This window comes from Anomaloglossus baeobatrachus, chromosome 1 (assembly GCF_048569485.1).
Source record: "Anomaloglossus baeobatrachus isolate aAnoBae1 chromosome 1, aAnoBae1.hap1, whole genome shotgun sequence".
Lineage (NCBI taxonomy): Eukaryota > Metazoa > Chordata > Amphibia > Anura > Aromobatidae > Anomaloglossus > Anomaloglossus baeobatrachus.
In genome coordinates, this window is record NC_134353.1 from 424,934,247 (window position 1) to 424,952,675 (window position 18,429).

Here is an 18,429-nt window from a genome sequence, read left to right on the forward strand (position 1 = left end):
TGGGCGGAATGTTTACGTCCTGCTCATCTCCGCCCCTCCGCTTCTATTGGCCGGCCGCTGTGTGACGTCGCTGTGATGTCGAACGTCCATCCCCCTTCAGGCAGTGGATGTTCGCCGCCCACAGCGAGGTCGTTTGGAAGGTAAGTACGTGTGACGGGGGGTTACAACATTGTGCGGCACGGGCAAGAAATTGCCCGTGCCGCAGAAACGATGGGGGCGGGTGCGATCGCAAATGCGATCGCACGAGAAATTGAAGCATGTAAAGCAGGCTTTAGATAAGACAAACGTTTCGGCCTTGCAGCCTTTCTCCAGTAAAGGTTGCCTGGAGGAGTATATCAGTCAGGCTGAAACAGCTTGTAGCTCCAAAGCTGAAGGGATAAGAGATTATCCGGACAATGTCACAAGAAGCTGCAAATGTTGAGAAAGCTCGCAAGGCCGAAACATTGTTCTTATCTAAGATTGGTTGCTCTTTTACTATAATAAAGAACCGTTGCATGAATGTTTGACTCTTCTCTTGTTACAGACACAGATAGCCCTTGCTGATGTGCTGGTATATTGAAAATGGCCCAGTTTGCACACATTTTCCCCCACATCTGTTGGACCTGGTGTCTTTCCCCATTAATTCGTGGTGTTGAAAAGAGCTGGTAAGTCTGCCACCAGCGTTGTCTGAGGGTGATGTATTCAGCAACTGATCTACGTCAACACTCTTTAAGGCTTCCATTGTGCAACCCTTTGGTGACTCCAAAAGAAGAGAAGGAAATTTCTCCTAGTACCATGGGTCCAGAAAGGTGGCCAACCAGTGTAGGTTGTTGGATAAAATGTGCATCACGTGAGGGTCTTGCCACAGACACTTACACATGAACTGTACTATGTGGGGCAAGCTGCAAACAGGCAAAGGTTCTGTGTCCTCACCAGGAGAAACAATACCCATTCACTCCTCAAGTTAAGTCACCTTCTCCTCCTCCTCCCCAGCCTATTCATGCTTCTTTAAGATTATGCAGTGATTGTTTCAACAGACACAGCAGATGGTTAAGCTAATAATAGTCTGAGAACTGCACCAAGCTCCTGTTCGGGGATTAAAGTTCTCAAGAACCTCACAAATGTCATCAAGGCACACCCATTCGACAGTTGTTATGTGTGGTCGCCGAATCTTGAAGCTGGTATTCAGCTACTGACCTCTGCTGCTCACTAATCCTCGCCAACATATGATATGTAGAGTTCCACCGCGTGGTCAGGTTGCACATGTGTTGGTGACTTGGCAAATTCAACCACTTTTGCAGGACTGTAAGACCAGCAAAAGCGGTAGCGGAATGGCGGAAATGGCCGCTAATATATCGCACCTTCTCAAGGGAACATGAGCTTACAAGTTGCATGTACACCAACTCATACTCCGGCTCTCTTTTTTTTGTTTTTTTTTTGTTTGTTTTTTTTACCTTGTCAAGTAGGTATGGCAAGCCAGGGTATGTTTTGAGAAAATTCTGAACAACTTGGTTCAGCACGTGAGCATGCATGGCACGTGTATCAGCTTGCCGACCTTTAAAGTTGCAACAAGGTTACGCCCATTATCGCAGACGGCCAGACTGGGTTGGAAGTAAAGCGAGGAGAGCCACTGATCGGTCTGTTCTTTTAGACCTTGCCACAACTCTGCTGCAGTGTGTGGTTTATGAACTAAACATATAAGCTTCAGCAGAGTGTGCTGCTGCACAGCTCCCTGCTTAGCAGGGATGGGGAGGGTAATTCAGCAGAGGATGAGGAGCAGGAGGATGGATAAGGGAGACAGGAGAGGGCATATGATGAGGCGTAAACCCAGATAGAAGTTGAGCCGGCTATTCTTGGCGTGGGTAGAATGTATGATGTTCCAGTTTGCGACTTTGTCCCAGCCTCCACCAGATTCATCCAGCATGCTGTGACAGATATGTATCATCCCTGTCCACAACAACTCATTATAATAATTATTTAATTATAATTAATAATTTTATTCATTTATATAGCGCTATTAATTCCACAGCGCTTTACATACATTTGCAATACTGTCCCCATTGGGGCTCACAATCTAGAGTCCCTATCTGTATGTCTTTGGAGTGTGGGAGGAAACCGGAGTACCTGGAGGAAACCCACGCAAACACAGGGAGAACATACAAACTCCTTGCAGATGGTGTCCTTGGTGGGATTTGAACCCAGGACCCCAGCGCTGCAAGGCTGCAGTGCTAACCACTGAGCCACTGTGCCGCCATCCACATGTCTGTTGTTAAGTGGACCTTCCCGGTTACAGCATTGGTCAGAGCACAGATGAGATTGTTTAACATGTGCTTGTGTAACGTAGGGATGGCACCCTGGGCAAAATAATGGCAGTTGGGAGCACTGTATAGTGGGGCAGCCACAGCCAAGACATCACGGAACCACTGTATTCCCACAAGCCTAAACGGCAACATCTCCACGGCTAGCAATTTGACAATGTCCGAGCTAAGGTTTTGTGCCTTTGGCTGCGTGGCTGGGTATTTACGCTTCCTTTCCAAACTCTCTGGCACGGACAACTGGACACTTCGCTGGGACAAGGAAGTGGATGTGGTTGATGTTTGCTGTGTCTGTGCAGTCACAGCTTGTGGGCAGGATGTATGAGCGCCTGCTGCCTGGACAGCAGATTGTGAAGGACGTAGCACAGGTGACATGGCAGTGGTTTGACCCGGAGACACAAATTTGGTACCCTGGTCTTCTGTCCACCTAATGTCTGTCTACAGTTTCCAACGTCATGTCTGCTCTCTATTTGAAACTTAATCTTTCCAAAACTGAACTACTTCTATTCCCTCTGTTTTCTAACCTCCCTAAATCTGACATCTCCCTCTCTGTGTGTGGTACCACGATAATTCCTAGGTAGCAGGCTTGCTGTCTGGGGGTTATGCTTGACTCCGATCCCTCCATCACCTCTGATATACAATCTCTTGCCCGCTCCTTTTGCTTGTGTCGCGGGCGGGGAGGAGGGTGTCAGCACACTACGCTCACCCCCTTCTGCTCGGGTCCGGCGGCTGCTGCTCTGTGGTGGCTCGAGCGGTGGGCCGGATCCCGGGGGTTTCTCGAGCGACACTCCTCGCCCGTGAGTGAAAGGGGATTTGTTGGGTGTGGGGATGATTATTGTCCGTGACGCCACCCACGGTTGTGGTGATTTCACCACCGCTGCTCTATACGGGGCTCCCGGGGATGGTGATGCGGAGCAGCCAGGTGTTGTGTTGCCCCTCCGTGGGTAGGGGTTGGTGATCCCGGGGCCCGGTGATGGAGATGGAGGTGCAGGGCCTGGTGGGCGCAGGGACGCGGGGGCAGCGCTGTGCCTTGCGGCACTGTGGTACTCACTCAGCCTGAGACGTGACACAGTTTTTACGGTAAACCAAACGGCTGGATAGACGGTCCCACGGACGGCTGCACTTGCTCTCCCAGTAGGTGACGGTGATGTCCCTTTTCCTTGCACCTTGGTGTACTTGTGGTTGCGATGGGTCCCCACCGGTAACCCGCTCCCCGGCTTCAAGCTGGACCGGGGGAGCTCTACTCTTTGCCCGCAGGCGCTGGCCCTGGGGAAACTGGTGCCTTGGCGGTGGCGGTGTCTCACCTGTAATGGTTGAGCTGTTGCCTTCAATCGGGACTTTGTTGTTGGGGGATCTGCGTCCCCGTCACTGACGGATTCGGCAAATTTGGCGACTCCTAGTCTTGTCGGGGTCCGAGAGGCCCCTGCCCTGGTGCTGACTGTCCTTCGGAACACTGCTCCAGACCGCCGGGCACACAGCCAACGGGGTCCTTCCAGGAACTTCCAAACGGTCCCCCTCCAGACAGTCACCGCCGTTGCTGACCTTGCTGATCTGGCCCTACACAAAGCTGGACCCTTCAGGCTTTCCTTCCTTCTCGTCACCTCACTTGCTTTCCTCCTTTCCACTTTTCTTCTTTCACTTTCACTTAGCTGTTTACTTTAGCCCTGTCTGGGCTACTCCTCCACTCCTTCCACTGCCTCCTCCTAAACTCAACTCCTCACTCAAGCTCGTCCCTGAGCTGACTGCCTGGTTTCTCCCGCCTCCAGAGCTGTGTCCTCCTTGGTGGGCGGAGCCAATCGCCTGGGCCACCCCCTGGTGTGAATCATCAGCCTCTGGAGGAAGGCAACAAGGATTTCTGGTTAGCTGTGGTGTTCCTAGCTGGGATGTAGGGTGTGGTGGTGTGTGACCTGTGTCCCCTGGCTTGCCCAGGGCGACACATTCCCCCTTAGCAAAATGCAGACCGTCCGCGGGCTGCCGTCCAACACCGGTTTTATTTTTCTGAAAAAGATAACATGGTAACCTTAACACATATATACATTTTTAATAATAACTCATCCCAAGACGGGAGGCACATTTCTTTTAACGTTGCAAACGGTTTACGGTTACGGTTTCCGCTCTCTCTCCCACCCAAGCAACCTGGCCCTGATGCTGCCCCTAAAACCCAGGCAGCACCCCTTGACCCACAGTCCAGCACACGGTACCCGAGCGGGATCTGTCCTTGCCCTCCAGAGGGTGGCCACCAGTTTCTTTGGTGGCTGGGCCCTAGCCTGCTCTGCTCAGGGCCCTCCCTCCAACCTGCCTCTCCGGAGGCGGCACTGCGGAAACGGTAACGGTAAACAACATATTTACAAGCCACTAACGTTTGTGGTTGCCCTGCAAGTTCACAGGCTTGTCCATGGATAGTCCTCCATGCAAAACTTTAAACGGTCCCCACGGGGACAACGGTGCCGGCTCCAGCCGGTTGCAAATCACGGAGCAAATCAGGTAAAACTTCGGTAATCATCATTTTTCATCATTTTCAAACTTTTCAAACAAACAAACACTCCTTTACATTCGTGGACCCCTTTTACTTATAGAACGGTCTCCCGGTACCTAAGTGGGGGTCTACCTAGGTTGGAACGGGTGGACCTTCGGGGCCCGGTGTCAGTGTTGCTAGACAGTGGGGTAGAGGGAACAATCGGTTCCTCCTCCCTGCTATAGTGTGGAGCAGGCGGAGGTGTAGGGGGGCTGGGTACAGGTTCATCCCTGGGCACTGGCACTGGTTCTGGCTCACGGTTAACCGCTTCCACTACTTCTTCATCCACGGGTTGTGGGAACAGTATCACCGCGCCGTTCTGTGTAGGCCAGTTTGCTGGGAAGTCACCCATTACAGTGTGGATTACCTCTGCTGCCTTCTCCACTGGTGGAGGAACCGGTACTTCAGCCTCTGCCTTCAACGCTGGGGGGCATTTTTTTAGATGGTCCCGAGAAACTGTGGCTAGGGTGCCCCCTTGGTCACGACTGATCTGGTAGGTCTTCCCATCTCCCCATTCTGTGGGTTGTATGACGTAAGGGATTTGCTCCCACTGATCATCCAGCTTGTGGGCTTTTCTCTTCCGTTTCAGCACCACATCTCCTGGCTGGAAAGGACCTGCGGGCGCCTTCTGATTGAACCGGTGCTCTTGCTGCTCTCGACTTCGACTGAGGTTTTTCTGCACATACTCCTGGATTTGCCGGTACTGTGCCCTCCTCCGACTTTCCCACTCCGCCGTTGAAGGGAGTGCTTCCGGGGCTTCCAACCCCATCTCCAGATCCACCGGCAGGCGGCCAGGCCGAGCCCTCATCAGATACGCTGGGGTGCATTTCGTCGAGCTAGACGGGATGTTATTGTACATGTCGACCAAGTCAGGTAGCTTTTCCGGCCACATGTTCCATTCTTCTAGCAGTAGCGTCTTGAGGAGCCCCATGACCAAGTGGTTCATTTTCTCGCACATGCCGTTGGTTTGGGCGTGGTACGGAGTGGTCCGGATCTTCTTGCAGCCGTACAACTGGCAGAATTCGTGAAACACCTCTGCTGCAAAAGCCGGGCCTTGGTCAGTCAGCACCTTCTCGGGGTACCCATGGGGTCGGCAAAAATAAGCCTGGAACGCTCGAGCAGCGGTTCGACCAGTTAGGTCCTTAACGGGGACTACCACCATAAATCTTGAGTAGTGGTCTACCATGGTCAATGCATAGGTGTACCCACTTCGGCTAGGGGTGAGCTTGACATGGTCCAGGGCGACCAGCTCCAGCGGCTGATGGGTGACTATGGGATGTAACGGTGCCCTCTGGCTAGTCTCGTCCTTTCTCCTCAGTGTACAAGGACCACACTCTCGGCACCAGGCTTCCACCGATTCACGCATCCCACTCCAATAGAACCACTCCCTCAACAGCATCTCCAGCTTCTTCCACCCAAAGTGGCCAGCACCATCATGGTATGCCCGCAGGACAGTAGCGACATCAGCTTGAGGAACGATCAACTGGCATATTTTCTCATGGGTCTTCGGGTTGATCAGCTCACGGTACAGCCTCCCATGGTGTAGGTAAAGCCGTTTTCGTTCTTTCCACCAGCGTTGGGCTTCGGCTGGAGCGGCAGGGTCTATTCCCATAGCACCTTGTTCCACCAGAGTCTTGACAAGGCGGACAGCCGGCGCTTGGTCCTGGGCGTCCTGCCACTCTTGACTGGGCCGCGGGTCCAGATCCACCCTTTGCTGACAGACTTGTACCCTCTCAGTAGGCAGCTGGTGAAACGCAGGCAACTCGATCTCCTCGAGGTCGTCATCCTCGCACCCCTCTTCTGACAAATGGGGCATCCGGGAGAGTGCATCAGCATTTATGTTGACACGACCAGCTCGGTACTTTATGGTGAAATCATAGTTGGCTAGCCGGGCTACCCACCGCTGCTCCAGCGCGCCCAACTTGGCCGTGTTCAGGTGAGTCAGCGGATTGTTGTCCGTAAACGCGGTGAAGGTTGCTGCCGCCAAGTAGTGGCGGAACCGCTCCGTGATAGCCCATACCAACGCCAATAGCTCGAGCTTGAAGGAGCTATAGTTCTCGGGGTTCCTTTCGGTCGGCCGGAGTTTTCGGCTAGCGTAGGCAATCACCTTCTCCTTTCCATCCTGGACCTGGGATAGGACCGCTCCTAGCCCCACGTTACTGGCGTCCGTGTGGAGGATGAACGGGCGCCCATAGTCAGGGTACGCCAGGACCTCTTCTCCGGTCAAGGCCGCCTTCAACTGGCAAAAGGACTCCTCATGCTTGTCCTCCCACGACAGTGGGGCTCCAATGGGTCTACCACCTTTGGTCTGTCCCACGAGGAGATCTTGCATGGGGGCAGCCATCTTCGTGTACCCCTTTATAAAGCGCCGATAGTACCCCACCAGACCCAGAAACTGCCTTACATCCCTCACTGTAGTTGGTCTCGGCCAGCTCTGGATGGCAGTAATCTTCTCAGGGTCGGGGGCGACACCATCCGCACTCACCACATGCCCTAGGTACTGCACCCTGGGTTTCAGCAGGTGGCATTTTGAGGGCTTCAACTTCATCCCGTACTTGGCAAGGGACGCGAACACCTCGGCCAGGTGCTCCAGATGGGCTTCATACGACTGGGAATAAACAATCACATCATCCAAATACAGCAGGACGGTCTCAAAGTTTAAATGTCCCAGACAGCACTCCATCAACCGTTGGAAGGTCCCGGGGGCATTGCACAGCCCAAACGGCATGCTATTGAATTCGCAGAGCCCCATCGGGGTGGTGAAGGCGGTCTTCTCCCGGTCCTCTGGGGCCACGGCCACTTGCCAGTATCCGCTGGTGAGGTCAAGGGTCGAGAAGTAGTTTGCAGTTCTCAGGGCAGCCAAAGACTCTTCAATACGAGGTAATGGATAGGCATCTTTATGGGTTATCTGGTTGATCTTCCGGTAGTCCACACACATCCGCATGGTACCATCCTTCTTCTTGACCAGTACCAACGGAGCGGCCCAGGGACTACAGCTGTCCCGAATAACCCCTGCCTCCTTCATATTCCTCAACATATCTTTGGCACACTGGTAATGTGCAGGGGGAATAGGTCTATACCTCTCTTTGATAGGGGGATGTTCACCCGTGGGAATGTGGTGTTGGACCCCCTTGATCTGCCCAAAGTCTAGGGGGTGCTTACTGAAAACCTGTTCGTACTCCTGCACCACCCTGTGTACCCCTGCCCTGTGATGTGTAGGGGTATCATCAGTGCCTACATGTAGCTGTTGGTGCCACTCCTTTGTGTCCCCCTGGGGTGGGGAAGTGCTGGTGGTCGGTGGGAGTGTGGATGGACTGGCTTCATGGATAGTGTGAGGGTCCAGGGTGAGCAGTTTGGCAATGGTGGCATACCGGGGGAGCCTGACTTCTTCCTCCCCACAGTTCAACACTCTCACAGGCACTCTCCCTTTCTTCACATCCACCACCCCTCGGGCGGCCACTACAGTGGGCCAGTGCTCGGAAGGCATGGGCTCCATCATCGCAGGGTAGTCACGCCCCTGAGGCCCTACTGCTGCCCTACACCAGATCATCATCTCACTCCTAGGGGGCACAGTCAATGGAGCAACATCCATCACTCTCACTCCACCAATCTCCCCTCCTGTTGAGCTTACATGCTGGCGGTACATCAGGGCGCGGATCTCACGCTGCACAGCCCTCTGCCGGCTCCCCGCCGCTGTGGCGGCTAGCTGTTGCAATAGGGTCAACACATCAGCCATGCAGTGTTCCATCACATTGGTTCCCAGCACTATCTTCGGGTTATGATCACTGGGTTCATTCATGATCACAATCATACCCTGGTGTTGCAGTTCAGCTTGCCCCACTGTCATAGCCACTTGTTTATACCCCACCTGGGTCAATGGAAGTCCATTAGCGGCAATCAAAGTTATACTATTGTCTGGAGGCGCCAGCTCGTCTGTGGCCCAATACCGCTGATACAACGTGTACGGTATGGTAGTTACCTGTGATCCAGTGTCCAAGAGAGCCATCACCGGTATGCCGTCCACAGCCACGGGGATAATAGGGCGGGCCCCGATATATCGGTCTCGCCAGTCCGGGGGGGCCACGATGTTCTACTCCTGAGGATTGGCCCGGGGCCCCAGGGGTTGCTCGTTTAACGGGCACTGTCGGTAGTAATGGCCCGGCTTACGGCACTTGTAGCAGATTGGAGGTCTGCTCCGCGGGTTGTTAGCACTTCCCCGCTGCATCCAGGGAACATCTTCGGGACTGTCAGCAAGCTGTATCTGCGCTGGAGGCTGAGATCTGGTCAGAGGTTGCAGTGCAGCAAGGATTTTGGCAAGGTCTCCGTCCATGCGACGGACCTGGGCTGCCAGCTCTTCTACTGTGCTGCTCGAGGCTGCAGGTATTAAAGAGGTTGGTTTGGCTGTGGCCGTCACAACGGGAGCTGTCTCGACGGGCCACGGGACGGGTTCCAGAACTTCAGCAGCTGGGGGCTGTAGTGCCTTGATAGCCCGCTCCTTTAACACAGCAAAGTCCACATCAGGATGTTCCAGGGCCCACAGCCGGAGTTGTTTAAGATCCTCAGGGGACCTCATCCCCTGCGCAAATTGCTCCACTAACATCTTGTTGCTATCCGCCTCATTAATAGAGTTCACCCGCTTCAGCGTGCAGAGGGCGGTCTGCAGACGTAGAGCATAGTCCCGAATGCTATCCCCAGCTCGTTGCCGGCACTGGTAAAACTGCATCCTCAGCTCAGCTTCAGTCCGGGTCTCGAAGGCAGTCTGTAGCTTCTCAAAGATGGTGGCTACAGAGAGCTGGTCCCCCTCGGCCCAGGTCTCCGCTTCCTGCTCCGCCGCACCGGTTAACTGGCCTAGCACTATCGCTGCACGTTGCTTATCAGTCAGGGGGTACAGCTCTAGCAACGGGTTAAGCTTTTTCCGGAAGGCCTGTAGAGCATCCGGTTTCCCGTCATACTGCGGTAGCCAGGCAGCTCCGGGCGCATAGGGCAAGGAAAACGGCATAACCTGAGCAAGCGTGGGGGCCGCGGCACCTCCCGCCGGTACAGCCGGGACCTGGGCAGGCCCATTCCCATCCGCGGGTGCCGCTGCGGCTGCGACCACCGCTCCTCCAGCGGCTCCGTCGGGCGCAGACATCTTGTTTCCGTCCCCCTTAGCTCTTTCCGGCCCCTCCTCTCTCGGGGCGGAGTTTTGGCCTTCGCGCCTCTACTGCTCGAGAAGACGCTCGAGCGGGAACTTTTCGCGCAAAAGATGGCGGCTTCCGAAATTTTTCTGCCGGATGCCTCCGGCGGTAACAAGGCGCACCTCTACCAGACGGCAGAGCGGTAAGATCCTGTTCGTGACGCCAAGTTGTCGCGGGCGGGGAGGAGGGTGTCAGCACACTACGCTCACCCCCTTCTGCTCGGGTCAGGCGGCTGCTGCTCTGTGGTGGCTCGAGCGGTGGGTCGGATCCCGGGGGTTTCTCGAGCGACACTCCTCGCCCGTGAGTGAAAGGGGATTTGTTGGGTGTGGGGATGATTATTGTCCGTGACGCCACCCACGGTTGTGGTGATTTCACCACCGCTGCTCTATACGGGGCTCCCGGGGATGGTGATGCGGAGCAGCCAGGTGTTGTGTTGCCCCTCCGTGGGTAGGGGTTGGTGATCCCGGGGCCCGGTGATGGAGATGGAGGTGCAGGGCCTGGTGGGCGCAGGGACACAGGGGCAGCGCTGTGCCTTGCGGCACCGTGGTACTCACTCAGCCTGAGACGTGACACAGTTTTTACGGTAAACCAAACGGCTGGATAGACGGTCCCACGGACGGCTGCACTTGCTCTCCCAGTAGGTGACGGTGATGTCCCTTTTCCTTGCACCTTGGTGTACTTGTGGTTGCGATGGGTCCCCACCGGTAACCCGCTCCCCGGCTTCAAGCTGGACCGGGGGAGCTCTACTCTTTGCCCGCAGGCGCTGGCCCTGGGGAAACTGGTGCCTTGGCGGTGGCGGTGTCTCCCCTGTAATGGTTGAGCTGTTGCCTTCAATCGGGACTTTGTTGTTGGGGGATCTGCGTCCCCGTCACTGACAGATTCGGCAAATTTGGAGACTCCTAGCCTTGCCGGGGTCCGAGAGGCCCCTGCCCTGGTGCTGACTGTCCTTCGGAACACTGCTCCAGACCGCCGGGCACACAGCCAACGGGGTCCTTCCAGGAACTTCCAAACGGTCCCCCTCCAGACAGTCACCGCCGTTGCTGACCTTGCTGATCTGGCCCTACACAAAGCTGGACCCTTCAGGCTTTCCTTCCTTCTCGTCACCTCACTTGCTTTCCTCCTTTCCACTTTTCTTCTTTCACTTTCACTTAGCTGTTTACTTTAGCCCTGTCTGGGCTACTCCTCCACTCCTTCCACTTCCTCCTCCTAAACTCAACTCCTCACTCAAGCTCGTCCCTGAGCTGACTGCCTGGTTTCTCCCGCCTCCAGAGCTGTGTCCTCCTTGGTGGGCGGAGCCAACCGCCTGGCCCACCCCCTGGTGTGAATCATCAGCCTCTGGAGGAAGGCAACAAGGATTTCTGGTTAGCTGTGGTGTTCCTAGCTGGGATGTAGGGTGTGGTGGTGTGTGACCTGTGTCCCCTGGCTTGCCCAGGGCAACACACTTGCACCTCAGAAATATCTCTAGAATACGCCCCTTTCTTACCATGGAAACTACAAAAACCCTCACTGTTGCCCTGACCCACTCCCGCCTTGACTACTGCAATTCTCTATTAATTGGTCTCACACTACCTAGACTCTCTCCTCTACAGTCCATCCTTAATCCTGAGCCAGGGTCACCTATCTGGCTAACCGTTACTCAGATGTTTCTGCTCTGAGCCACTCATTGCACTGGCTGCCCATACTGTATATCACAAGATCCAATTCAAATAGCTTATTCTCACCCACAAAGCTCTCCACAGTGCAGCACCCTCGTACATCTCCACCGTCATCTCTGTCTATCACCATAGCCGTTCTCTATGCTTCGCAAACAACTTTTGACTAAGGGTGGCTTTACACGCTACAATATCGGTACCGATATCGCTAGCATGCGACCCGCCCCCTTTGTTTGTTCGAAACAGGCATATCGCTGCCCGTCGCGCACAAAATCGCGCACCCCTGTCACACATACTTACCTGCATATCGACATCACTGTGACCAGCGTACCGCCTCCTTTCTAAGGGGGCGGTCCGTTCAGCGTCACAGCGACGTCACTAAGCGGCCGCCCAATGAAAGCGGAGGGGCGGAGATGAGCGGGATGAACATCTCGCCCATCTCCTTCCTTCCACATTGTGGTCGGCGGCAGGTAAGGAGATGTTCCTCGTTCCTACGGAGGTCACACACAGCGATGTGCACTGCCGCAGGAACGAGGAACAACAACCCCAAAGCGATAGTATCGATAATTGGGAGCGGACCCCCATGTCACCCATGTCAACGAGGAGCGATTTTGGACGTTTTTGCAACGATTAAAAATCGCTCCTTGGAGTCACACACTATGAGATCGCTACAGCGGCCGGATGTGCGTCACAAATTCCGTGACCCCAACGAGATTGCTGTAGCAAAATCGTAGCGTGTAAAGCCCGCTTTACATCCACACTAATTCAAACCTCCCACTACCAGATCCAAAACTTCTCCCAAGCTGCTTCAATCCTCTCGAATGCTCTGACACAAGAAACCAGGATGAACTACAACTTACTCAGCTTCAGATGCTCCCTAAAAACACATCTTTTTAGGGTGGCGTATCATGCTCCCTAATCAAATTAAATTCATATAGTGACTCCACGACTTCTCACAATAGAACTCTCCATCATACTCCACCGCACACAACAGAATCTCAAAGATTGGCTGACTGGCTCAGGTAGCCTTTATCTATCCCCCATTTCTTTGAGATGGCTGGATTGTCATTGGAAATAAGCAGTGCACTTGTATCTTGTCTCCCCACCTCATTGTAGATGTAAGCTCTCATGATCAGGGTTGTCTTTTTTGCTATAATTGTATTTTCTATAACTGTTACTTGCTTGTTTATGAACTTTTAAATTTTAAAGCGCTGTGGAATATGTTGGCGCTATAGAAATAAGGATTATCATTAATATTATTATTACTGGGGTGCTTGCCATGTGGTTCCTCATACTGGTGGTGGTCAGGTTGCCTTTGCCCTGGCCTCTGCTCAACTTGGTATGGCAGATTACAATGTTTTTCTCTGAAGGACTGTCAGAAACAAACTTCCAGACAGTGGCTGAACGCCCCGTTACACTGTCTTGGGCCACAGTGGGGGTGCTCTTTGGAACAGTTGACCCAGTTCTCACTCTGAGCACACCACTACCCCTTGGTGCCTGTATTTGTGCCACATATCCATCTTCCTCTGTGTTGCTGTGCTGGCTATGCATGTCAACGGTCCAGGTCGGATCAGTGGACTCCTCATCAACCACCTCGCCTTCCATCTCATCCTCTCTCCCAGTTAAGATTGTAGGCTGACTTGATTGCAACTGTGTATCATCACCATCAGCCTTCACCTCTGGAGACAGTAAATCAGGTTAGTCAAAATGGCTTTCTTCTGGCCGAAGATCCTCAAATCCTTGTGCATCAACTCACGCCACATCCTCATGTTCCTCTTCAATGCTGTATGGTGAGAGGCCACAGCCAACCAAAGGATAAGTATAAAACAGACTTCAGAGTGGCAAAGCTTGGGGTCATATGTCTCCTGTGACTGATGATGGGGGGAGGAAGGAGGACCAGGTTGAGGATTGTATGGTCCAGCTTTCTAAGTATCCACAGTAGACTGTGTGTTTGTGGAAGATTTGTTGCTGCTTGAAAAATCAGAAGAGTCCTTGTTGTCTGCCATCCAAGACAGAATCTACTCTTGCTCTTCTGGCTTACACACACGTTTGCGATCCAGACCGAGAAATTTGAGGAGGAGGAGGGTAAAGCCCAATGCTACATTGGGCACATTTTAATTGCTATGGAATATGTATTTAATTATCTGTCTCAATGAGGGAGTGACCGTCCAAATATATAAGTTGGAGCAGTCCCTTCCAAATGTATGTTACTGGGTCACTTCAGGGCCCTAACCAAACACAGGTTTCCTGACACCTGCTGGCCATCTGAAAATTTGAATTTAGGGCCGCCGAATGACATGAAGAAGAAGGAAGAGGAGAGTAAAGGGTGCTTTACACGCTGTGACATCACTAACGATATATTATCGGGGTCACGTCGTTAGTGACGCACATCCGGCGTCGTTAGCGAAATCGCAGCGTGTGACACCAAGGAGCGATGATCAACGAGCGCAAAAACGTGAAAAATCGTTGCTCGTTGATACGTTGCTCCTATTCAAAATATCGTTGCTGCTGCAGGAACGATGTTGTTCGTCGTTCCTGCGGCAGCACACATCACTATGTGTGACACCGCAGGAACGATGAACATCTACTTACCTGCGTCCACTGGCAATGAGGAAGGAAGGAGGTGGGCAGCATGTTCCGGACGCTCATCTCCGCCCCTCCTCTGCTATTGGACGGCTGCCGTGTGATGTCTCTGTGACGCCGCACGAACCGCCACCTTAGAGAGGAGGCAGATCGCCGGCCAGAACGACGTCGCAGGGAAGGTAAGTCCGTGTGATGGGTGTTAGCGATGTTGTGCGCCACAGGCAGTGATTTGCCTGTGACGCATAACCGACAGGGGCGGGTACACTCGCTAGCGATATCGGTACCGATATCGCAGCGTGTAAAGTACTCTTAAAGCCCACCGCCACAATGGGTGCATTTTAAACTGCTATGGAATATGTATTCCACTATCTGAGTCTTAATGAGGGACGGATTGCCAAAATGTAAAGTAAAAGGAGTCCCTCCCAACCGTATGCTACTGGGACACCACAGGGCCCTCACCAAACTCAGGTTTCCTGACACCTGCAGGCCCTCTGAAAACTTGAATTGAGGGCCACAGAATGACATGGAGGAGGAGGAGGGTAAAGCCCACCGCCACAATGGGCACATTGTCAACTGCTATTGAATATATATTCCACTATCTGAGTCTCAATGAGGCAGGGAACGCTCAAATGTATAAGTAACAGCAGTCCCTCCAAAACATATGTTACAGGGCCACCTGAGGCACCTCAGGTCAAAGATCAACATACCAATGGGCATGTTCTAGCTGGCTTGTAAAGTGCTGGGAAATAGCTAACTACTCCCAATTGTAAAAGTGAAAAAAAAGCTAAAACACTACTTGTGAACAAACGCTAAAAGGGATATATTTAGCCTTATATACAAGTGATTATGCAGGAAAAATGTTTCTTACCCTTTTTGGCCTGTAAAATGCAATTTAGGGTAGGTTTGGTAGGTGTTCTTCTGCATCTGTAAAAGTGGTGTAATACTATGACATCCTTATTTTCAGAAACCATATGCAAGTCAGAAATGCATGCAGGTATATTCTCCAGGCTCTCCCCATTCAATTTCATCGCTTTCCCATCCATTTCAGCCTTTTCCTCAGGCCCCCAGACTTCTTTGTTGGGTCCAGCAGAAAATTACTTGCATTTCCTATTGACTTGCATTGTATTCACTATTCAGAATGAATACGCGAGTATTACAAAGTACTCGTTACAAGTGTAGCGATTATGAATATTATGGTACTTACTCATTTCTAGTGCTGGCATTTTTTTTACTCAAGAAATAGAATGAATACGCGAGTATTACAAAGTACTCGTTACAAGTGTAGCGATTATGAATATTATGGTACTTACTCATTTCTAGTGCTGGCATTTTTTTTACTCAAGAAATACAATTCCGGTCCCTAAATCAATTCAGTGCATCATACTCCAGCGAGGCGTTCATTAAAATTGGCACAAACAATGTCAGTCTTAATAATCAGCCCCTACAACTTTTGTGTGTTACACTGTCCCTGAGACTTGAGTTTGGTACACTGCAAATGATTGTTATAAATTTATTTTTATTTGCCAATTTTAACTTTGTTTACCTTTTACATTTTTCAGATTTTCATAGTACAAACAGTTCTCCAGCAACCCAATACTGAACTCATGAATGGAGAAATTCCTAGAGATAAAGAGAAACTGCTTCTAATATTTCTTCGAGTGGCAACATGGAATCAGATATTGGATCCCTGGGTTTATATCCTATTTAGAAGAGCAGTTTTGAAAAGAATTTACCCAAGCTTGAATTCCCGTCCCTCAATTGTATCATTATATCCTACACTTACCATTTCTTTACGTCGGAAATACACTCATGAATCAGTCATAAATTAGTTATCGTATTGTCAACCATCCTCCTTGTGATAACTGCTTATACTATGTAGTATATAATATAGACAAGGTAATCTAGGTAATAAAGCTTCTTCATTTATTGGAAATGCTTTTTTCAGGTCTTAGTGCAAGTTATTGTTTGCAATACTAATTTTCATCATTGTCATCTGCAGTTTACATAAGTAAAGTCCAAAATACAGTTTACACTTTGTTATGTACAGTATATCTTGGTGAAGTGTGTACAATTTCATCTTTTTCTTTCCTGTGAGATAAGAAGATCATATAAAAAACATCTCTCCTGTTTTTACATGTATTTTGTAACAGAAAGAAACAGACACTTTAAGTGGACAAAACATGACATGTATACGGCTTCCTAAAATATTAACTACATCACTTGAATTTTAAAAATAATTGTTCTACTACTCATTATTACAGAAAATAAACCTTCTCATTGTGGGTCATACAAGCTTTCAGAAATTAATATTCAATGTCTTGTTTCCTGTAAAATTGTTATGAAAAGTAATAAAATTAGTAGAATATATGTGGTTTTTAAATGTTTCATAATCAAAATGTCTAGAACTGTGTTGAGGTTAATAATAAAAAACATAACCTAGTTTTATTGGTATGTATCATATGAAGTCCTGATCTGGTTAGCTGTGGTCATCGTACTTTAAATAGAATCAGCCACTTGCTCAAAACAATGTTGTTAAATACCTTATAAAAATTCCTTAGTAATGCCAATTACCCTTCCTTTCTGTGCTGCGTAACTCCATTGCAGAGATATTCACAATTGTTACTTTTGGAGAGCAGTATGTGAAATCATTACTTGCAGACCAACTGGGCATATTTCAGTCTTCTCTGAGGCCATGCACTTATACCCCATCCTTCCAGAAGCTGTCAATCATAACTCAGCAGCAGTGGCATAGCTAGGGGTTCGGCTCGGGGGGGTGGATGTGAAACTTCTGAGTGGACCCCTAACCAGGTAACCATATTTATAACTATGGTGTCACACCGTAAGTGCTTGTGCATTTGACGTTATTTTTGTTCCTAGTGTGATCCGACAAAACATTGAATCGTACTCAGACCGATCTAATGAGGCAGTGTACATGCTCAATTTTGTCCTTGGACCAAGTAGATTGAGAAAAAGAAAAAAATGTCAGCATGAATGCACACGCTAACACAGTCAAGGCTTCCGGCAGGGCCGTAGTTGTTGTTCATTCTGCCCTAAGCACTTAACTTGATCATGCCCGCTTCTGGTAAGTCAGACTACAGCCTCATTCAGATGTCTGTGTTTCACGTGAGTGATTTCCAAGTTTTTCACAGATAAAACACGTACCCATTATAGTCTATGGGGCAGTTCACATATCCATTTTTTTTTAAAGGGAACCTGTCATCAGAAATTGAGCTTTAAACCTAAAAGATTCCCCCTCTGCAGCTCGTGGGCTGTATTCTAGCAAGGTTCCTGTACTTTTTGTGCCCCCTTTTAAACCAAATTAAACACTTTATAAAGTTGTACCTTTTTGTCTGCAATTCTTGTAAATCGTCCATGGGGGCGGTCTCTGTTGCATCCGTTACTGTCCCTCCTTCTGGTTTACGCCGTCCCCATCGCTTCATTTCATAGATCAGGACGCCGCCCACTGCGCCCGATGTCCCGTGCACGCGAGGACTGCTGGTGACATGGTCGCAGGCACGATATTATGGGCGGCGCTGTGAATGCATCACAAGTGCCCGCCCATAATACCGTGGCCGCGCTCTCCCCTTTGCCTCCTGCGTTCCGCGCAAGCGCTGGCCAAATGATCCGACGTCACCTTTCCCATCTTGCCCTGCAGCAGGAAATAGATGGGAAGAGCGGATCAGGCCACCACAAATTACGAGGAGACGCTTGCGCAGAACGCAGGAGGCAAAGGGGAAAGTGCGGTCACGAGGTTATGGGCGGCAATTGCTGATGACACTCACAGTGCCGCCCATAACCTCGTGCCCGCGCAAAGCGTCACCAGCGGTCACACGTGCACACAGTGCACGGCACCGCTACAGTCGCACAGCGCATGTGACTCGCCCACCCCAGGGCTATGGGACACCCGGTGCCGGGAAGGACTAGTACGGGGGTCGTCAGTGGTAGCGGGGCCCGGCTCCGTGGCCCTGGTGGGTGTCAATAAAATATGGCTTCAGACTTGGGGTTTGAATAAAGTTTGTGTTCGTGATGCCACCTGTGGTATGTGGCTATTAAGCCGCCGCTGCTGTGTAAGGCCTCCGGGGTGGTGATATGGCAGCAATGGTGGTACTGCTCCCCACAGGTGGAGCGGTGCCCCGGGGACACTGTTGGTGCTTGTGAGAGTCTATGGTGTAATGGAAGGCTAAGCAGATAAAATAATAGAGACCACG

At 51.2% G+C, this 18,429-nt stretch overlaps 1 protein-coding gene across 1 annotated transcript in view; it reads left to right on the forward strand.

Moving 5' to 3' along the window:
• TBXA2R (thromboxane A2 receptor) overlaps window positions 1-16,630 on the forward strand; it is a 225,741-nt gene extending 209,111 nt beyond the window's left edge. Inside the window, exon 2 of the mRNA XM_075337864.1 lies at window positions 15,781-16,630. Within this exon, the coding sequence (XP_075193979.1) occupies window positions 15,781-16,050 (270 nt within the window). The 3' untranslated portion in view covers window positions 16,051-16,630. The remainder of the gene's footprint in view (window positions 1-15,780) is intronic.
• Window positions 16,631-18,429: the final 1,799 nt, after the last annotated feature.